Below are 23,720 nucleotides of genomic sequence, written 5' to 3'. Positions count from 1 at the left end.
TGATACTAAAAAGGCCACTTTAGTACAATTTATCAGTCCAGGTTAAATGTTTAGATGTTTGATGATCAGTAATTTAGCAACTAAAATGACAACAGCAACATAAAAAGTCTTTACATGGACATGCATATGCACAGCTCTAAATGTAACTGTTTACAGAAGAGCTGTATGGGCCCTGCCTCATTTAACTATTCACTGATCTGATACATTGGACAATGAAATCCACACAGACTGTGTAAAATATGCTTTTATTAATTCCAAATATGTCAGTGTGCTTTTATATTTATTTTTAGCACAATTTCCCTCTAAACAGATTAAAAAGTAAGAAAGAAAAATGATCTGATACAGTAATTTCTGTAATCATCTCTTTAATTTTAATGAATTGACGAATTAAACAAATTTACTTGTCAGACCACTGCTGGTGATGGCATCATCATAATATTCTTTTCTTCATTGACATATTTTGCTGAGAAAGAATTTAAAAAGTTGTATGTTTATGACAATACAGCATTGACTGTGAAAGTACAACATTATTAATTAATAATTCTGTTACAAAGTGACATCTAGTTTAAGGATGTGAAACAGTCATTAGTTGGCTGTCTTTATGGGAAGGCAAGTAATAAAACAGACATTAAATGGAACATTAGTTGTTTTAATCATAAATGTTCTACTTTTAGCTTGTACAATATGTGAGTTCTTTATTAGCAGAGGACAAAATGCACAGAAATGAAAGTCATTCGTAACTGTGTAATAATCCTTTATTCATTACAACGTTTTCACTCACAAGGCGGTTGTCAAGGCAGGTCAAGGTATCTATTGTGCATATTTATAGGATTCAGTAGTGAATCAATCCTTTAACACTGATGACTTTGTTGTAGGCCTATACAGAGGTGTGCATCTTTATACAAAACAAAACCAGAACAAAACAGAATCTAAATGCTGGCTAACTGTGTATAAAACTGTATAAAAGCATAATAATCTTATGAACATGGTGCTAATATCACCATGGTCATGGGTTTGATTCCCAGGGAGCACATACACTGAATACTGATAAATGAGCCCTTGCAACAAATAACATATCAGCCATTTTAAGCTACCGAATTCAACATCATGCATGTAATATATGTATATAAAAGGATTAATATTGTATTTCTATGATGCTTCTATGTTTAAAATGATTTTCAAAAATGTGTTCTGGCAAAAGGGTGAAGCAAGACATTGAACCATTTATGATCTAAACACTGTTTGAGTTTGAAGAGGTCAAATGTCATTTCCTGAGCAAAAGCATTCTCATTCATGAGGTTTTCTTCGACTGAAGCCTTTCCTCTGTGTCTTACAGGTTATCATAGTCTGCAAGTAAAAGAACAAGAATAAATATACCAATTTAGTTTTGCAAATTGATATTTATGTATGTTCCAAATACAGGATGCCTTGCAATGTAACAAAATGAACAGATGATATAATACAGTTAAATGTTTTTTTAAACATAAATTATTGATGCTTTTTAGATTTGGTGATTCCTCAAAGCACACAGATCACATGTCTATAATGTTTTAGATTGGTCAGTATTCTCACAGCACACATTATCATTACACTACAATACATCATGTGTCAGATGATACAGAAAGGCCAGTCTCTCTTTTATTATTAATAAGCAGTGCAGCTGGAATGTGCAAGTAAAGAGAAATAGAAACCTGTTATAATGGGCTCCACCTAAACCACCACTGTATTCTCACCTGTACCACTTAAAGAATCTTGTCCAGCGGAGATGACATCATCATAGTACTCTGCAGTGAGAGCCACGCCAACACATGTAAACAAGTTTTAATGCCAATGAGCAACAAGTCTGACATTATTAATGTGATAATTCTTGTGCTTAGAATTCCTTTATCATTTTAAAAGAAACCAACCTGTTGTAAGATGTGAGTTTGGTCCAACAGTAATGGCATCATCATAGATCTCTACCACATCCTCTATCAAAATGTAAGATAAATACCATCAGACATCAGTGTTGTTGAGTGTTATTAATGTGTTTAAAACTGAGAGTGCAAATTGATGTAAAAATGAACAAAAATAGCTTATATATATGTATCACTGTCAATGTTACAAGACAATGTTATATATGTATCACTGTCAATGTTACAAGACAAAGCTGCACAAGGTTGAAGTTTTTTATCACTGTTGCAAATTGACAGCAAATTACAGTTACCTATTTGGGCAGTAGTGTGACTAATGAAATTATTAGTAGAACTACATTTTTCAGAAGCAAGGGGGTTTTATTCAAGCATACTTGCTACAGTATCAGGTGTCTGTCCATGTGTGATGTCACTGTAATTATCCTGTGGATTTTCTGTCCCTAGATCACCTAAATCAAATAAAATGAGTTGATAGAGTAATTTCAGTCATCATCTCTTTCATTTTAATGAAGTGAGGAATTAAACAAATTTAATTGACAGACCACTACTGGTGACAGCATCATCATAATACTCAGTCTTTTCTTCACTGACAGATTTTGCTGTAACCAAAAGAAAAGTGAATTTCTTGTAAATTATATTAAGATATATGTTGCATCCAAAGAGAATTATCTATGAGAACAGTCACCAAAACTCTACAAGGTAACACATCCACAAGCTACCACATCTGGCATCCACAGCACACTGATTAAGGAGTTTTTAAAAAGTACGACAAAACAGAATTGATTGGAAGTATAAGATTATTAAAGAATGCTATGATTTCTATAATTTCTAATATTTCTCTGTGAGATGTAATCCCACCCTTACCTGAGAAAAGCTCTTTACCAACATCTTCATAACCAGAATGCTGAGCCTCTGAGTCAATATATTCTGTCAGAAGAGAACAGAGCAATCATGAAACATGCTTGAAACAGAAAATCATGAGCATCTTCCTTCAGGGATAATAATGAGCTGTGAGAAAAACAGAATATTTGTCCAGTTGACTGCCATGTCTCCATACAATACAAATACAATAATCCAGGGGTGTCACTAGACCCAATTTAATGGAGCATATGCCCCACTGAAATGTTTCCATGCCCCACTATAATCACTGGTAAAAGTCACTGAGCTAAAATTCAGTACAAAATCCATAATGCTTTACATTTTAACCTGTTGAGTAGAACTATACTATATAAATTCACTACAGAGACTACAGGTCCCATAATGACCTAGTATCTTTCCAAACGTTTGAGCAGCTAATAATAATAGTGATGCCAGTATTTAAAAGCAAGTCAGAAGACAATGATCATTTAAAATCTACTCACTTATAACCATTTCACTTACCAAAAAACACATATTGAACCATTAAAATGAAGGCACTGGTTAAGTTAACAAGGGGGCACTGCTAACTAGATAACACAAGTTCAAGTTCAAGTTCAAGTTTGGTTTTTTCATCAAATACACAGTCATACACAGTATAACTCGCAGTGAAATGGTGGAGAGTGCTCTGTCCAAACTGAGGAAAAGAAAACAGGGGTGCTTAGAGAAATATACATATTCTCTATATGTGAAATATATATATGCAAAGATAAATATATATATATATATATATATATGTATTCTATGTATGTACAAAATATATTAACAATGTATAAAAACTTATAAAATGAGAAATATAACCAGTAAACTATTCATTTTGCACATTTGTGTTATTTAGTTAGCATGAACTGGTGATGCAAAAACAAAATCACAATTCACATGTAGTTTTATCTCTCAAAGGAAACATTTCATAAGATTATTTGATGAGAACATGTGAAAATAGTATTAAAGTGAAATGTAAGTTCTTAAATGTAACATGTATTAAATGTAAATTACTTTTCACATGACAGAAGTGAGAGAGCAGGGAACAAGAGTGAGAAGAGAAGAAGAAGAGAGAGAAAGCATGAAAGCATATGTAGAACAGGTAGAAGGAGTAAGAGAGAGAGTAAAACAGAGCAGGGAAAGGAGCAACAGAAAAGCATAGGCACAGTTCTGCCCCTCCTGACTGCCAAACAAAGGGGCTAAGCTATACCCTCCTTCATTCTGTGTGTGTCTCAGTTTAGACAAGAGTCTTGAAGTACCCCTGCACCACACATGCAAATAAAAACACACAAACATGTGCACACACTCTGTCTAACCTTTATCCTCTTAGTCTTTCTGTCTGTCGGAGCCACACGCAGTCACACAAAGATTTAACCCCTTACCTCTTCCTATTGCTCTTTCTATGTATCTCTGCTTCTCTCACACACTCAAACCAACTCAAACAATCATGCACACACTCAACTTATCTCTCTTTCCCCTTCTTGTTCTTTATTTCACTCTCTGTCTCTCTCCCTCACACATACTAACACACTCAAGCATACACTTGAGACAAAAGCCAAAAGGTGTGAGCATACACTTCTACTAAGTGGAGAATTAGAAGAATTACACACTCCAACTTTGCCTAATCAGATACTGCTTAGCAGTATGCCCACAATTACCACTTGCCCACTCAACTATATAATTCTTTAAATATATTACTTTACATCACATTTACATATTCAGCATGTAAAAAATTGCCTAGAGATAAAAAAACTGGAAAGGCACCAAATTAAACAAGGAAAAGACAGGAGATTATATTTGGCCATTAACAGCAATGACTGACTTGAGCTCAGTTCTCGTCTTGACACTAGAGCCCTGAAGACTAAAGAAAAAGTCAGAAATCAGAATGTTGATTCTGATCAGAACTTCAGGTTACATCAAATCATTAACAAAGAACAACTGTTAACTATCTAAAGAATATATCAAAGGGTAAAGACTTCATGTCTAAGCAGGGCATAGAGAAACTAATACATGCCTTTTTCTCATATATTTACATTTACATTTATGGCATTTAGCAGACGCTCTTATCCAGAGCGACTTACAAAAGTGCTTTGTCATAGAATATCCTAGTACAGTACAGTAGGATAGAGTCCAACATACCAATGAAGTATGTTTTGTCCTACAGACAAGATTACTGCACTAGTCTTTATATGGGTCAAGTTTACAATTAAACCATTACAGATTATTTAAAAGGCAGCTGCCAGAAATCTTACCAAAACAAATAAAGTTGAGCACATTGATTCCAGTTTTCACATTCTTACATCCACTACCAATTCATTTCAAAGTTCTTCATTTTTGGTACTTCTATATATAATTATATACAAACAATTGTATATAAATCACTGAATGGCCTAGAACCAAAAAACATCTCTGATCTACTGGAAGAGTACAAACCCAATAGGCCAGTCAGGCTAGTCAGCTAATGCTGCCTAGAATCAGAACCAAATATGGTGAGGCAACTTTTAGACAGTATGATGCTAAAAGCAATCACAACCTTCTTGATGTTAGATATACCCCAAATATCATTGTTTTTAAGTCTAAATTGACAATGTTCTTGTTTTCTTGTGCCTTTATCTTTTATCTTCTAATTTGACTTTACTTTAACTCTACTTCTATTTTTTTGAAAAGCCCTTTCTGAGGTGACAGATCTCAGCCTTTATTATTTAAAACTTTTTTTTCCCACTCAATGTTTCTATAAATTTGAGCAAAGTACTTTGAATTCCTATTGTGCATGAAAGTTACTACATATTAAAACTTGCCTTGCCTTATAGTAATAAGGCCGACATTTATCATGATACTGTTCAGATCTCTTAATGTAGTGAGCAGCAAGATGTGAAAGGTATGAAAAGAGTTTGATACAGTCACACAGCTTCAAAATAACAAATATAACACACAAGCTCTCATTTTTCTCTCACTCTGTAATTATTATTTTTTTTAATCTCTGTCATACACACTAGGAATGCCTGCAATATTACCCTTCTATATTACTCACCCTTTTGAGCTGAGATGGGAGTTCTTTCATTAGTGATTCTGTGGTCAATCTCCTCATAGATTACTTCAGGTAAAGTCATATGCCTCCTCTTAGAGAGTACTGGGTGTGAAGACAGGAGGAAACATGGCTCCAGCAAATTAATGACAGACTGAAGGATTATAAGATGTCTATGATATAAGATGTCTGAAACTGTGGATTATATGTGAATGTGCCCTACCTTTCCTGAGTACTCTGTTCTGGTAAACCAGCCCAGAGAGAAGCACTAAGGCCAGGAAGAGCAGCACTCCCAGTACCAGCAGGACCACTGGAGAGGTAGCTGGTTGAGGTAGAGGTCGACTGGTTGTTATCATCTCAGATTTACCAACTGGAAATTGCAAAAGAGAAACTGTATAAACAGTATTTTTCATTTGAACATTTTAGAAAAATGAGGGAGAGGAATGAAAAGAGGACCTGAGATGGAGTTGGTGGTTACTTTGCTTGTAATAACAGGGGTCAGGGAGATGTCTAGAAATAGAGAACTAAATCAGTTAGGTGGACACAGAACTCACACACACATACAAAATCAAAGCCATAATTAGCTCTATTCTCTAATTGACCCTAGCAAGTATATGTCTGTTATATCATTTAAATTACATTTCTTTCTAGACATTTTTGATATTATTATTATTATTATTATTATTGTTGTTGTTATTGATGTTGACACACATAATGATGATAATGATTTACCTGCAAAATCCAGCATTTCTCAGGTTATTAAAAAAATGTATCATTGTCACTGATGTACATTGTCATGGACCAAATGTCAATATTTAATTTTAAGGTTGGCAGTTCTGGTAAGCCAAAAAGCTATTCATGAATAATGAAGCTGTGGATGACATTTATATTTGCTCATTTTTTGATCAGATTTGACTGTATACTAATGCTACCTCAATGTATAAGGACGTGTATTTTCAGGGCTATACATTAGTTACGAGGGAAGAACTTAATTAATCGGTTCTTTCTTTAACTGTTATCTCACTTCTTTGCATCTCTTTCTCATGACTTAGCTCCTCCCTCTAGGGACATGACAAAATGATGCAAGGATGAGATGTGAGGACAGAGGGCTCAGTGACAAAACTTCCACCCAGAGTCCTTGCTTACTGAAGCACAAGTTTAAAGCAACATGACTAATTGATGATGTGCTGCACAGGTGTATCCCTCATCACCAGGTTCAACACCCAGAGATGCATAACAAGGTGTAATTAGACTACAAACTAAAAAAACATCAAAACATTGCAAGCACAATTTCTATTTTTCAACTACTGAATTTGTCAAGGTAGTTATTTATTGAATCCAAAACCCTGTCTGAGGTATCCTCTGACCTGCACAAGTGATGCCAGCATCCTCTTTGTGGGAGCAATCAGTGTGGTTCTTCAGTGAATAACTGCAGTCCCACAGGTGAAACTCATCCCCTCTACACTCCACTCTGTTCAACCAGATCACCCCTTCACCAGCACCAAAGGCAGCACTCCCATTAGCACTCAGTGCCTTCCCACAGCCCAGCTGCCTGCAGACCACCTCAGCATCCCTGATGTCCCACTGATCATCACAGATGGAGCCCCACACAGCATTATGATAAACCTCCAGCCTTCCAGAGCAGCTTCCCTCTGGTCCACTCAGCCTGAGAGGCAGGTGAACTACACCACAGACATATGACATGAGGAGAAAATACTGCACAGGACAGTTAGGGCAGTAACATAACTGTCTGGGTTCAGCAGATACCACATTTCGTGACAGCTTTGACTGCGTGAAGTATTGATGTTGAGTTAAAATTTACAATTAAATTAAAATTTAAATTTACAAAATTTACAATTAAAATTTACAATGACTAGATTAGGATATTGGAAGAACATTGATTAATGCTCTCATTAATTACCGCATCCTTACCTGAGCACTGTCTTTGATGGGGAAATGAGGAGCATTTCACATGTTTTTGTAAATGTTTCTGCTCTTCTGTGAGTATGGTAATATAAATTATGATTGCAGATTTAACACTCATGAGCATTTAATTATTAACTTCTCAGCTACTTGATATCTGCAAGAATCTTTACATGCAGGGAGAATCTGCCTACCTGAACAGGTAATGTGAGCCACCTCCTTGCCATTATCACACTTATTGTGCCCCCAAGGATCAGATGGGCAGTGCCATAGAGTGGAGTCATGTTTCCTACATTTCACCTGATCCAGCCAGTTAGGAGATGATTCCAATTTTGCTCTGGATGTGGACTCACTACCTGTTCTTCCACAGTTCAGCTCTTGACAGATCAAATTTACTGTTTCCTCATTCATCCCATTCACACACACATTTCCCCAGGTTCCATTGTAGAACACTTCCAGATTCCCTTCACACCCCTTAGTGAGTCTGATTTCTTTAAAATCTGCTGAGAAAAAGATGTGTAGGCAAAATGAGAGCTTACTTTTCGCCTACCATATATACACAGTTGCTATCATTGTCTGTTAATAACTGTTAATTACTGGTTTGTATGTTGCTTACACCCATATGAAACTCAGATTTGCTAATATAATAAAATGTAAATAGCTAAAACCAAAATAAAATGAGTGTTACTATATTGCATACAGTTTTGTGCTATCTTCTTTCAGAATGACCATTTATCATTCTTGTGTGCTTAAATTTCATAAACCTTTAGATTTGACTTTTGTCTTTAAACTGAACATTTGGCAATTCTTGATCCAGGTTTGAAAATTCTGTCTACTTATGTGTCTTACTTACATTTTTAGTGATCACTAAACAGTTTAATTAACAAAATGACAAACAGCTGCAGTCAGCACACTTCACCTGAGCACACGACCCCTACGTCCTCCTTGTGTCTGCAGTCATGCTTTCCCCCAGACTGATACCTGCAGTTCCACAGGGACGTGTCCCTCCCCTCACACTGCACCTCATTCAGCCATATGGGCCCGGTTCCTGGACCAAACCAGGCTGGTACGTGGGCACTGAGGGCCACTCCACACTGAAGCTGCCTGCACACCACCTGGGCATCCTCAATATCCCATGAGTCATCACACACTGTCCCCCATGAGCCGTTGAGGAAAACCTCCAGCCTTCCTGCACAATCTCCACCAGAACCAACCAGTCTGATAGAGCTGTGGGCTGAGTTAAACACACACACACACACACACACACACACACACACACACTGTGTGTAGATATGCAGTTACACCTTAGATGTCCAAGATAGTCAACTCTGTTATTTTGTTAATACATGGAAATGTACCTTTAACAAACTCCAGGTTCATAAATCATAAATCATCACACAAAAATGGTAATTTTAGAGGAGATTGTTTAAGAATGTTAAATACAACACATACCAGAGCAGGTGATTGACAGCTGTTCCCCAGAGCTGCAGGAGAGGTTGAGGAGATTTGCACTGCTGCAGTTCCCCAGATGAGCTTCACTCCCAGAACAATTGAAACCCATCATACAGATGTGGCTGTGTTGTTCAGGACTGGATGGAGAGGAGCTGGAGAAGTTCAGCACAGAGCCACAGCCCAGCTGTCTGCAGACCACAGAGGCTTCCGATACACTCCAGGAGTCCAGGAGAACTCTCCTCCAGCCCAGGCTAAAGTAAACCTCCACCTGCCCCTCACACTCACTCCCTCCAGACAACTGCACTCGGCCCTCATGAAAGGCCTGAGAGGAAACTGAAACAGAAAGATGCATAAAAATATGGGTATATAGCTATATACTTATGTGTATATTTTTTTCTGAGAATGCAGTAGATATAATCTAATGTTTACTTTCGCAGATTGCCAGAGGAGGGCATTTTCCCATAAAATTTATTTTTAAGTAATGTGGTATAAAAATGCTCACTGCTGCAGATGACTCCAACATCTTGTTTATGAGAGCATGCTGCTCGACTCCATGATGAGATGGGACATTCTGACAGGTGTGTCTCATTCCCATGACAGTCAAACACATCAGCCCGGATGTGATCACTTCCCTCCCCAAACCAGTCCACCCCCAACACAGCCACAGCACTCCCACACTTCAGCTGCCCACAGAGGACACTGGCAGCTCTCATATCCCAGCTATCACCACAAACTGAGCCCCAGTCACTGAGGTACTGGAGCTCCACTCGACCAGAACAGGAGTCCCAGCCGTTCACAAGACGTGCAGCTGTGTAACCTGTAAAACACAAAACTGATTACAGGTATGTAAACAGAACAAGCACAATTGTTGTCATAGTATCTCATAGTTACTAGTTCACTGGCAACAAAGATAAAGATAATATTTAACCTGAGCATATTAGTCCCACATCACGGTAATGGGAGCAGTTCTTTTTGACTAAAGATGTTGGACATGAGTAAATATCAGATTCGTTGCCTCTACACTGAAGCTCCTCTCTCCACACCTGGCCCTCCCCTCTGCCAAAAGCAGCTGCTCCCAGCACCTCAACAGGAAGCCCACAGCCCAGCTCTCTACACACAACCTCTGCATCCTGCTGGTCAAAGTCAGCATCACACACTGTGGACCAGGTCTTCCCATGAAGCACCTCTACTCTCCCAGAGCACAGGTGAGGACCATCTTTAAGTCTGGGCATTTTGTGACCTATGTGTGAAGTAACATCATTAATACCATGGTTATTATTGTCTGATCTATATTCTGTCGGTAGTGAGTCTAGAATTAAGACTAAATCAGATACATCTAGAAGAGCACTCAAGTTAACAAATCATAAAATTAATGATATAAAAAGTAAAATGATAAACACTGACAGTATATTTTGTATCTTGTGCTCTTAACAGACTATTGATTGCCATTAAGCATTATTGAAATGTACCTGAGCAGATTAATTCAGCATCGTCCAAATGACTACATCTATGTTTACCCCAGCCCAATGATCCACAGTTTTTCAGTGTAGACTCTGAGCCACTGCAGGTGAGTTGACTCATCCAAATTGGTCCAGATCCTGCTGTGTCACTTACAGTAGCACTCAGTATCCCTCCACAGCCCAGCTGTCTACAAACCACTACTGCAGCTATTACACTTGCACCCTCAACACACACTGTTCCCCACTGTCCTCTGTGAAGAACCTCCACTCGCCCAGCACAGCGAGTACCACCATCCACCAGCCTCACACTGTCTGTGTATGACCAAAAATGAAAATAGATAATGACAAAGCGGTCCCGACAGAGACAGATCATCATGTACAATTTATTTTTAACACAGAAAATGTTTTATGTAAAATGTGAAATCAGTTTTAAAAAACACAACTCTTACCAGCACACACCAGTGCCACATCACTGTCATGAGAACAGTCATGTTTGACTGTAGAAGATGTTGGACAGGCGTAAATATCCGATTCGTTGCCTCTACACTGAAGTTCCTCTGTCCACAACTGGCCCTCCCCTCTGCCAAAAGCAGCTGCTCCTAGCACCTCCACAGGAGGCCCACAGCCCAGCTCTCTACACACAACCTCTGCATCCTGCTGGTCAAAGTCAGCATCACACACTGTGGTCCAGGTCTTCCCATGAATCACCTCAACTCTCCCAGCACAGTGAGGACCACCAACCAGCCTCACTCCTAAAATATTAGTATGGGGAATAGAGACCATGGAACACATTCTAGTGACAGAGAAACTACTTACATTATTGATTTTATAATATTGCACTAGTTAATGCATGGTTCTTCATTAATTACAGCAAAAAAGGAAATATATTATTAGAAAATAGATTTTGTTGGTGGTCTAATAAGTGACAAAGGATAATTTAATTTTCTTTACAAATGTTGAAGAAAGAAAGCACAGCTGTTCTATCTGAAAAAGGAACTGCACAAGAATTGTTAAAAACTGATCTATCATGCATGTCACATTCATAGGTTCATGTCCATAGAGGCTTCTAATGATAATGATGCCATGCTTTCCTTTTATTAAACAAATATACAACTGAGATGCACAAAATTTGTAATGTCATAACTGGTATAACAAAGTCTGAAGGTTGGCAAATATGAAGAAATGCCAGTCGAGGTAAATATATCCATTCTAAAGATTAGTATAATTTACCTGAGCAGATAACTCCTGCATGTTGACAGTCACTAACCCTTCCACTTGAACCACAGTTCTTCAGTGTAGACTCTGATCCACTACAGACCACTTTATTCATCCAGATTGGTCCTGATCCTGGTCCAAAGTGAGCATTACCCACTGCATCTACAGCCTCCCCACAGCCCAGCTCTCTACACACCACTGCAGCATCTCTCATATCCCAGTCATCATCACACACTGTTCCCCACTGTCCTCTATGAAGAACCTCCACTCTCCCAGCACAGCGACTGCTACCATCCACCAGCCTCACCATGTCTATATGTCATGGAGAGAGAGAGAGAGAGAGAGAGAGAGAGAGAGAGAGAGAGAGAGAGAGAGAGAGAGTGATTAAGTTGGGGGGGGGGGACACATACACGTAATTGTCATGATTGTCATTATTGTTAGACACAGGCCACCAGATGGAGGCCTCAGACACTTGCCACATCCACCACCAGTGCTCACCTGCTCCGCAATACTGGCTGGTTCTCATGGTTCGTAACACAGCAGACCAATGAACTGTTTGGGACTCCTTAACTGTATTATTTAAACTCGCTTGTTTTATTCTGAAGTCTTGCCACTTTTCTCTGTCTGCATTTCTGAGCTGTTTATCTGATGCATTTGGCTCTTTTTGTTTCTGACCCTCCTTTTTTAATGGTTTGTTATCTTAGCCATTTGTATTTTGGCACTGCTGCCTGATATCGAATAATTCCCTGGTTTTCTGCCTCTCTACTTGTTAAGACTACATGTATTGTTGCTCTGTGTTCTTTAACTATTTCTACAGCAAAACATTTGTAAATTAATCATAATACTTCTCCAGCTTCAGCATCACCATTACAAAAAGAAAATGTTAAAATGATATATAATTCATATATAGATAAAATTCTATAACAGAATGGGTTTAAATTATAAATAACATACATGATTAGTGTCAGAAAAATACAAGATTAAATATGAATGATGCATTTCTTACCAGCACACACCAGTCCGACATCATTGTCATGGGAGCAGTCATGTTTGAGAGTAGATGACTTTGGACAGAGGTGAATCTGGGATTCGTTGCCTCTACACTGAAGCTCCTTTGTCCACACCTGGCCCTCACCTCTGCCAAAAGCAGCTGCTCCCAGCACCTCCACAGGAGCCCCACAGCCCAGCTCTCTACACACAACCTCTGCATCCTGCTGGTCAAAGTCAGCATCACACACTGTGGCCCAGGTCTTCCCATGAAGCACCTCTACTCTCCCAGAGCAACGAGGACCACCAACCAATCTGACCCCTAAATTATTAACTTGAAAGAACAAAGAAAATTTTGTGATTCCTAATAATTATTATTCACATGTTGAAATGTGAGTGTATTTGCTGGACCATTAAAGTCTCAACCCTTAAACGTCATGGAAAATTTTGAGTTGGAGGTGGGAAGAATACAATAATATGTATTATATTTTTAGATTCATAAATGACAAAGGCAAAGAAATTAATAAATGTTGAGTAGTAAACTGTATTATTTGAGTTTTATATTGAGATTTAGAGCATCTTACCTGAGCAGCTGACTCCAGCATTTTTGGTTTGATTACAGTCATGTTTACCCCAACCTGCTGATGTACAGGTCTTCAGTGTAGACTCTGATCCACTACAGTCCACATCATCCATCCAGATTGGTCCTGATCCTGGTCCAAAGTGAGAATTACCCAGTACATCTACAGCCTCCCCACAGCCCAGCTCTCTACACACCACTGCAGCATCTCTCATATCCCAGTCATCATCACACAGTGTTCCCCACTGTCCTCTATGAAGAACCTCCACTCTCCCAGAACAGTGTCCACCACCGTCCACCAGCCTTACACTGTCTGTGCAAAATGAAAATTAGGAAGAAAGAAAGAGGCAGAGAGGTATGGAAACAAATCAGTAGAAAAAGCTTCAGCATCACCATTACAAAGAGAAAATGCTAAAATGATATATAATTCATATATAGATAAAATTCTATAACAGAATGGGTTTAAATTATAAATAACATACATGATTAGTGTCAGAAAAATACAAGATTAAATATGAATGATGCATTTCTTACCAGCACACACCAGTCCGACATCATTGTCATGGGAGCAGTCATGTTTGAGAGTATATGATTTTGGACAGAGGTGAATCTGGGATTCGTTGCCTCTACACTGAAGCTCCTTTGTCCATACCTGGCCCTCCCCTCTGCCAAAAGCAGCTGCTCCCAGCACCTCCACAGGAAGCCCACAGCCCAGCTCTCTACACACAACCTCTGCATCCTGCTGGTCAAAGTCAGCATCACACACTGTGGTCCACGTCTTCCCATGAAGCACCTCCACTCTACCAGTGCAGCGAAGACCACCAACCAGCCTAACTCCTAAAACATTAGTATGGGGAATAGAGACACATATAACTTATTGTGATGACCAAGTAATGCTTAAATAGATTAATATTATGGTAATGCTCTAATTAATGCTTGGTTCATGTGGTTTTCTTTAATGTCATAAAATATCAGTAAAAACCTTTATGTACAAAATACTGCCAACATATAAGACATGACAAACACAAATAGTCAGAAAAGTTTAAGAAATTTAATACATATAAAAACACCCAAATTTGCCAAAGACATTTTAAAGTAGAGCCATAGTGACTAATACTATATTAGGTTGTGAATTACAATCAGTATAGATGTCATATGCAGACGTAGTGCAGTTTACCTGAGCAGATAACTCCAGCATTTTTAGTTTGATTACAGTTATGTTTACCCCAACCTGCTGATCTACAGTTCTTCAGTGTAGACTCTGATCCACTACAGTCCACATCATCCATCCAGATTAATCCTGATCCTTGTCCAAAGTGAGAATTAACCAGTACATCTACAGCCTCCCCACAGCCCAGCTCTCTACACACCACTGCAGCATCTCTCATATCCCAGTCATCATCACACACTGTTCCCCACTGTCCTCTGTGAAGAACTTCTACTCTCCCAGCACAGTGAGTACTACCATCCACCAGTCTCACACTGTCTGTGGGAGACAGAATGAATAGAGTGAAGACAATCTATTCTAAATGTGAAAGTGTTGTACATAAGCAAAGGGAGATGTGGAAATATGTAATTACTTAAAATAAATATATTTCTTACCAGCACACAACAGACCCACATCATTGTCATGAGAGCAACTGTGTTTGTATGAAGATGTCGGACAAGAGTAAATATTAGATTCGTTGCCTCTACACTGAAGCTCCTCTGTCCACACCTGGCCATCCCCTCTGCCAAAAGCAGCTGCTCCCAGCATCTCCACAGGAGGCCCACAGCCCATCTCTCTACACACAACCTCTGCATCCTGCTGGTCAAAGTCAGCATCACACACTGTGGCCCAGGTTTTCCCACGAAGCACCTCTACCCTCCCAGAGCAGCGAGGACCACTGACCAGCCTCACTCCTAAAATATTAGTACAAGGAATAGAGACAAATGTAACTTAATGTAATGACTAAGAAATGCTAAAACAGATTTCACAAAACCATGTTAACTTTTGATTCATTTTAACCATGTTTTTATTCCTTTTCTTCATGACTTTCTTTTTCATTTATTCTTTTTTGGTTGTTTTGTTTTGTTTCTCTCTCTCCCTCAGCTGGTTCCAACCCTTTGAGAGGGGTCTCACTGCAGAGCATGCATGATAGTAATCCTATTCCACAGACAACAGACTGGTATACCAGTGGGTTTATAAACCTCCACAAACCAAATCCATTTGTGATTTGTGCCATAATATTGTAACAGCTTAAAACAGCTGAGAAATTGTAGCAAAAATCATTAAATTCTGTAAACTGACAAACTTTATACTACGTCAATGGCAATGTGCAAAGTTTGCAATGACAGTTTGTGATCTCAGTTCCCTAAGTGGCCCTGTCTGACTCCACTCCCTCCTGTTGCAAGTATTGTTAAAGATTTGTTTAATAATGACAACAAGTTATCACCAACACAAGTCAGTGAACAAAAATTAAGAGGAGTTATCCTGCTGGCAGTGAAAAGAGAAAGAAGAAAAAAGAGGATGAGGAGAAAAAGCATTACTAGTGAGTGGGGCAGATAATACCAATTAAATACAATTATTAATAACTAATTCCTGCAAGTCTAGCCTTAAATGAGGGAGAGACACACTTGAATAACATCCACTAGAATTACATTTCATTTGTTTACCTTGACATTTAATATTAGCTAACCTAGCTTGCAAAGCATCTTAGTGTGCCCAGCTCAGTTTTCCATGACATTAGTCAGAGTCAGTAGTTGACAGCTAGTTGACTCAGTAGTGTAGCTAGCCTACCAGGCTGTCAGAACATAGAAGCTAGTAGTAACACTTCATAACCAGTCAACTTGTTCTTGGGCATTGTTACTGAAATAAACACAGTCTCTGCAATTTCTAGAGTAGGTAATGTTTTACCTGTAGTTTTACAGAGCATAGGTAATGGAGTGATTTGGAGGGGGGAATTAGATCATTTGAACATTAGTTTTTCACTAGTTAACTGATGAAATCTGTGTCTAACTGAACTAAATGTCAAGCTATGAATGCTAACTTATGAACTTTAGATGGAAAGAAGCTTGTAAAAGTGTACTCTGAATTACTGAGGTGTATTGTTATACATTATTGTGCTATATGTGCAGTGAGGTTTGTGTATTTTATTGTATTTCCCATATCTGTTGTGGTTTTAATATAATGAAGACTATATACTTTCATTAAAATGTCGTTATTTATATTTATATTTTGAAAATAATAGTACTGTTTTGAAATAAAAACTTTTGAAATAAAAAGTTAACATTTTGCAATTTCTTGTTGGTGTCAGATTATTTATAAGATAATGGCGATGAACACTGGTTGGAGGGGCCTCTATGAATTTTTGCTTAGGGCCCCAATAGATGTTAGAATCGCCACAGCATAGAAATCTGCATACATACATCGGGGATAAAAGCTGGCGTTAAATAGCAAACGTTGTGACAAGCTGTGACGTCTTTCTCGCCTCCCCGCAAAACTTCTGGTGTGAAATATTTAATGTGCCAACGTGATTCAAAACAAGACAAGAGTAATCGAACACACTGCTTTCTCTACTATGTTGGTTTACCGTGGTGAAGAAAGAAATCCATAAATCGATAAATACATTGCTTTTATGGTGCCCATTTATTCACATTTATGCATGGTTTTGTTTATTGATTGATTTAGATTTTTTTTTTTTATTTCATCCTCCATTGGAACTGTTGAAAATGACCACGTCGATATTTTTGCATGTTGTAAAAATGCATTAGTTATACTTCAAATATACTAAATATTAAATTTGTGTATATAATATATTGTATGTTGTGTGTGACATTAAATAATATATAATCTATAAATAGTCAAATATGATTTTTTCAGTCCAACTGTATTGAAACTTATGGAAGCAAACGATATAATTAAGACATTTCTGTCCCTACTGTACTTTTATAAAAGTTATTCAGAAGTCAGAACGTAAAGTCAACTCAATTTAGGTCAGCTAAGTTTAAACCAAACAAAGAGGTTCATATACTCATGTGTATTATTAAATGAAAACAGGAGTAATATGAATGAATGAACAGAAAAAAATCAAGCTGTTATGGAAAGGATCAATTACATGCGTTCTGTTACGTAAAATTCCACGTGTTTTGATAAAGTGGAAGATTGAGTAATATCATCATAGATATAATAATAATGATAATACATAAAACCTACAAATATATGAAATACATAATACAATTATGCAGCTATATTACTACTACCAACACCACCAACACCACTACTACAACTACTATTACTACTACTACTACTACTACTACTACTACTACTACTACTATTACTACTACTACTACTACTACTACTAATAATAATAATAATAATAATAATTTTACGAAGCTGACATCTATGTTTGTTGAGGACACATAACCACACACCAGCAAGCAAATACGAACACTATCACTTAAGTTACATGAAATGAAACCACCTGTTATACTTTGAGAAGGCAGATTGTTTTAGTCTGTTAAAACTGTACATTTGGAAGCAATTGTCTTTGGAAATGCTACAACTTTCAAAATACTATACCACAGTGACAGTTATGAACATAATTTACTTGCTCTGGTCATATTTGCTGATGATCATGTGAAAATGTGAAGCTTAAAATTTGAGTCCTCCTACCCTAAGACCAAGACAATTAATTTATGGTCTCATATACTACAACACTACATATGGAAACAAACTCCTTTACCAGTTGTATGGAATCTTCAGGTCATTCCAAATTGTGGATTGTTATGTACTTTGCACAAATAATAAATTACTTTATATTATTAATTATACACCTTTGTGTTTTTTAAAATAGACTCTAAATGTATATATTCTAACCTAGCATAATTACTATATAGTGTATTATACACATACTACAGAAATGGACAAATACATCAGATTGCAAATATTATAACATCAACATAGTCTTTCAATAGTTATTTTGTTCCCTAGTGTGATCAAAAAATAACACTATAGTAATAACACAATATACATATTAGATAAATATAATGTTCCATGATACATTCTTCTGTATTTTATTTAATGTTACTGTTCACTATCAGATAATAGTAAACCTTGAAAGAGATTAACACAAGAAAAGATTAGATAGTTCCCTGGCCTAATATAATCCCCAAACAAAGTTTGACTCCATTTGCCTCAGTAATTTTGTATCTCCATTTCATCTAATATTGTTTCTTCTAAAGACTTTTTTCATCATTTAGCATTTGTTTTTTTGATAGATAAATAAATAAATAAGATAGTTGGCAAAAAGATTTTAGGAAGTGTGATGTTTAAAATGTGAAATGTATGTTACAATTAAACAAAGTTTTAAAGTGGACCACTGAAAAAATTAATTACATTTGAGAATGAGAATTAGTACGGTTTACCTGAGCAGATCATTCCAGCATCTTTATCATGATTACATTCAAGTCGTCTCGAAATTTTAGGAGCTCCACATGTTTCCCATGTAGGCTCTGATCCAGTACATATCCTTTGATCCATCCAGATTGGTCCTGATCCTGGTCCAAAGTGAGCATTACCCAGTACATCTACAGCCTCCCCACAGCCCAGCTCTCTACATACCACTGCAGCTTTTTTCATATCCCAGTGAGTATCACACACTGTTCCCCACTGTCCTCTTTCAAGAACCTCCACTCTCCCAGCACAGGAGCGACCACCATCCACCAGTCTCACACTGTCTGCATACCAAATAGAAGATACCAGATGGAGATAGAAAAAGAGAGGCAGAGAGACAGAGATAGAGGAAAAGAGAGATAAAAAGACCATATTAACTGTACATGAGTTATGTATGGCTATGTATGCCTGCCTGTCTATTCTGTCCCTTCTTTTATGTGTAGCTACAGATGTAAAAAAGTCAAGGAATAACTAAATTACAATAGTGTTAAGATATAAGCAAACACATTATTAATAATAATAATAATAATAATAATAATAATAATAATAATAATAATAATAATGTGATTATGTGCTCAAATGTGTTTTTGACATGAGGACTTACCAGCAGTAGTGAGTGTGACTGTGGACATCAGAAGAATTAAAGTCAGACAGCTGTCCATCTTCCTCTGCCCTGCACACACTCTTTGTTAAACGCAGCAGGCAATAAACTCAGCAGGCAACACAATTTTTAACTCCACTACCACAGAGAGACTGAAGAAACTGGGTCCCCCTAGCCCCCTATAAAGAGAGAGAGAGAGAGAGAGAGAGAGAGAGAGAGAGAGAGAGAGAGAGAGAGAGTTTCTAACAGCCACCAATCACAATCACTATTACCTTATTAGACAGAGAAGTATAATCATCAAACATCTTCAGTGACAAATCAAAAAGGTATTTTTAAAAATTTCTCCATATATATCAAAAGAACGTCAGGGCGGATGAATAGAACTCCACCTCCCGTCTCTAGAGTCGTCTGACTGAGGAGAGTGTGGTGAGAAAGTCACCAGCATACAGGAGACTGATTTCAGCGAGAGGAAGCACTCAGTGTAGATTCAGCTTTAATGCCACCTGCACAGAGCTGATCTAAGCACTGATAAATAACCGGTGCCAAACGCGACTCCTCTACACATGCGTAGAAATGAGTTAAAACATATAATTATTATTTTTTAAAACCTGAATCAGGGAACAAAGGAAACATGTGAAACTTCCATCATATTCACATATTAAGGTATTAGCCCCAACCAAAAGAATCCAGAATGATAGACAATGGTGTAATCATGCTGTAAGGATTGGGATTTTAAAATAGTTCAACTTTTAGAAAAAAAGCCTCATGGCAAACGCCACTCAGAATTTTGTAGGTAGCCATCAAATTATTGAAAGCGGAATTTACTTTATATACTTTTTTTCCCTTAACCTGTGAGTCAGCGATAACGTGAATAATGTAAGCGTATTGTCTTTCACTTGTAGGCTTGTCCCACAGTGTCAAATGAACATTGAAAGCACTCAGCCCACCCTACACGTGGAAAGCGGCCATTACTATCGCTGTACTATTGCAAATTTGTTATTCGCTTCATTCAGTGTAGCATGATGTTCTTTCGATGAATTCTCAGTAAAATAAAAATACTTCCCATCGTTCGCCCGCGAAATTGCGTTCAAGAGAAAAAAATCGGAAACGCTGATAACTGACGCTTTCCAGAAGCAAATCATTAAGGAGCCGTCTAAAAAGTGCAAAAGCGGAAGGTTTCGTAAGCTGTTTTTACATATACTATAAAATGGTTAAAATACTAAAACTGAGCGTAGTAAAGAGAGAAACACCATTTATACCACTACAGTTCCATTCTTCTAAGACCTCATTGTTTATTTTTTTAGTTTAGTCTGTACCATGCCTGTTACAGATACAAATATAAAATCCTTTGTAAAAATAATGGCTTTTTCCAAGCCCACTACAATTTTCAGTTTCCACAAATACACAACAGTAGAATTCCGATTCATTTTTATTCCTGTTTTAATCAACACTACTTCGCAGTAGTAATGATACCTTTGGTACGGATGTTTCGACTCTTGTGTTGAATTTCTTAAGCGCAGTGTTTCGAAACATTGCTCCGAAAGGTGAAGGGTGTTCTGTTGCGTTTCACCTGTTTCGACAGGTGGCATGAAGACCGGCAGCTTCTACGTTTAATTGACGGTGTCTGAAATAAACCTGATCATACATCAGTCTGAACCGTAAACGTCACGAAAAATTGAGAGTCTTGTTGTGGAAGTTTTTTGTGAGAAGAGAGAGATTTTGAGAGATATAGTGACATCACGACTGACAATGCGTTTAGTGATGATTATTCGCTATATGTGAGGTTAGAGACAGAACATATTTATTGATCGGCTAGTGAGAGACAGCAGAGTTATAATTAGGATAGCTACAGTGACATTACTATATAGAAAGTGTATAGAGAGAATGTTCCTCTGGTTTACTGGCATGCGCTACGCAAAATGCATGCCACCAACAAATGTTCCATGTGAACGTTGCTTTCCACACCTTTTACAAATCGGTAGGGAGATTAAATGCCTATTGCGTGCATGACATACAATCTTTTGTTCCAATGTTGTTCAAAATTGTTCCAAGTGGTTCTAAAAGGCTTGCGTCCTCTCATTGGTCTGTTACAAATTCTTTTCCAAAGTCAGCAGAGCGCCATTGGCCTGTTCCAATGTGACTCTCGATTTTTCATTGGCTCTCCCGTTGCTATCCAGTTGCCGTCTCGTAGCTGTCACACCACTGCTGTCAGTTCTCACGGCGTGCGGTAAGTAACGCCGGGCTCGCCTATTGTTTGAAGTTTAGCCCTTCGATTCGTTTTCTCTGTAACTTTTACGCTTTTGTTCTTTACATGGCTTTTATTATCTACGTCTACGTACGTCAAGAATGTACTGTAAAAGTGAAATTTAATGGGCGAAATTAGCAACTAGAACCGACCGACCGAGCTAGGTCGTTTATGTCCGAAATACAGTGTCTGACTAGATGACATTACAATGACTGATTAAATGGACCCAGATAGCGTGCATGCGCGTCTTGAGTGGTGCTTTACAGCTCGAGATTGACTATAATGCTGTATTCTATGTATTTAATGTATTGCAGACGCGCAGCGGTGTACTGCGTTCCTTAGAAGTGTTCACTAAGCAAAACGCGACCGTTTTGGTAATATTCTATATGTGACACTGATGTGTGTGTTCTTCTTTCTACAGTTTGGGTATTAACTAGCGATTCAAGTAAGTAGCCTGTCAAAGTTTTACGTGTGCGCGTCGTCTTTTGTCTCCGCAGACGACGCTTGTGTCTTTTCCTCTCTTGTTTCATTTTGGACAGAATGGATTACAAGCCTGCATTCAGGCGAGAGACCTCCAGCCAGCTCACCCTCCAGCCTTCGCCCGAGACCGTGGAGCTGTCCAACGCCTACAAGCGTCGGCCGGCCCCGTCTTGGGTTTGGAGCGCCGAGAGGATGACGGAAGAGGCCAAGGACCGCGTGGTGGGGAGCGTGGGTCGATCCCGCGAACGCGCGTCCAGTGCTGAGCGAGAGCACGGTCCAGTACCGGGGTGAAACATTTAAATGGCTGCTGAGCCAAGGACAGTTAGAAGAGGTAGATGTTCAATTCACGCGTGACGAACAGAGCAGCATTGGAACATGGAAGGTTTTGCAGTTACACGCGGCGTTTGTTAATCCAGTTACGTCCTGTGGATCTGGCGGCAGAGCAAGATGGAGGCACTGCAAAAGAACAGGTGCGTGTGTGCGTGTGGACGACTGATTCATTGAGTGCCTTTGAATGTTATCCCTTTCTGGTGTCTGAAGTTGCTCCTTGTGTCCGTACGCAGGTGTCTTCAACCATCGGAGTTCCAAAGCCAGGCAAGCACAGGAGCCTTCCGACGCCGAGCTGCTGGCTGTGTCCATGGAACTCGACGCTGAAGGTGAGTTGTGCTGCTGAATGGACTGAGTGAACTACTCAAGTATAAAATTGAAGATCTGTCTTGTTGTTTGTCCTGACTGTAACTTGTTTTGTTGTGATACATTGTAATGCAGGTATAATGGGAAGGACTTGGAAGCGGTCAGGTAGGTGATGTGAGATGGTGGTGTTAGAATGACCTGCACGGTTATTAATTCATTCTGTGGTGCTCTTCATGTTTGCTGGCTAAAACAGGGCACTGGTACCTCAGTGGTTAAGGTATTTGACTTATAATTGGAAAGTTGCTAGTTTAAGGCCCACTACTGCCACTGTTGGGCCTTTGAGCAAGGATCTTTGTGCTCAGTAATAATTGTAAGTTGCTTTGGATAAAAGTGTCAGCTAAATGTAAAGTGTGTCATCTTCATTCCATCTGCTTATTTCATTACCATAGCTGAACATAATGACATAGATTTGCTTTACACTGCTGTTGTCATAGAGTGGTGGGTTGGGAGCAGCTCACTCTTCAGTAACATTAGATACTTTCAGCTTCTTGGCTGTGTTAGTCGTCCCTGCAGGCTCATGTGCACCCATGCTGTGATGTCAAGTAACATCTTTTGCCCTTTTCTAAGCTCATTAATGTGTGTTGTTCCAGCTCTCTTGTCCTCTACTCCAGAGGTCCCTGCACCACCCCAGCGCTCCCTGCAGGTGGCTGAACCGGAAAAGCAGACTTCGCAAATGCAGCCAGTGCCCACTGCTGAGGTGAGCAGCACCACCCCGCCTCTGGTGTTTTTGTGGTAGGTTGAGGAAAACACCAAGCACATATATATGATGCATCTGTTTGTTCGTTTAAGGTGCTTCTGCCTGAGGGCTGGAAGCT

The 23,720-nt window shown here is 38.5% G+C and overlaps 2 protein-coding genes across 2 annotated transcripts; both read right to left on the bottom strand.

Moving 5' to 3' along the window:
• Positions 1-781: 781 nt before the first annotated feature.
• On the bottom strand, positions 782-9,319 carry LOC118241712 (antigen WC1.1-like). The gene is made up of 15 exons (XM_035528176.1): positions 9,316-9,319; positions 9,211-9,231; positions 8,678-8,992; positions 7,953-8,258; positions 7,768-7,833; positions 7,203-7,517; positions 6,292-6,345; positions 6,059-6,205; positions 5,842-5,940; positions 2,778-2,840; positions 2,456-2,512; positions 2,288-2,362; positions 1,908-1,970; positions 1,734-1,784; positions 782-1,347 (listed from the first exon to the last, which is right to left on the bottom strand). Exons 1-15 carry the CDS (start codon positions 9,317-9,319, stop codon positions 1,331-1,333), a joined length of 1,653 nt encoding a protein of 550 aa, XP_035384069.1. The 3' UTR covers positions 782-1,330.
• Positions 9,320-10,385: 1,066 nt separating this feature from the next.
• On the bottom strand, positions 10,386-19,072 carry LOC118241711 (deleted in malignant brain tumors 1 protein-like; the record flags this gene model as incomplete). The annotated part of the gene is given in 10 exon segments (XM_035528175.1): positions 10,386-10,450; positions 10,680-10,982; positions 11,051-11,422; positions 11,901-12,011; positions 12,096-12,197; positions 12,892-13,206; positions 13,457-13,761; positions 14,623-14,940; positions 15,048-15,354; positions 18,859-19,072. Coding segments are annotated over 10 exon segments (2,412 nt in total), but the record flags the coding sequence as incomplete, so codon positions are not given.
• Positions 19,073-23,720: the final 4,648 nt, after the last annotated feature.

Source organism: Electrophorus electricus, chromosome 7 (genome assembly GCF_013358815.1).
Source record: "Electrophorus electricus isolate fEleEle1 chromosome 7, fEleEle1.pri, whole genome shotgun sequence".
NCBI classification, from domain to species: Eukaryota; Metazoa; Chordata; class Actinopteri; order Gymnotiformes; family Gymnotidae; genus Electrophorus; species Electrophorus electricus.
This window is presented reverse-complemented; position numbering and strand designations above follow the sequence as displayed.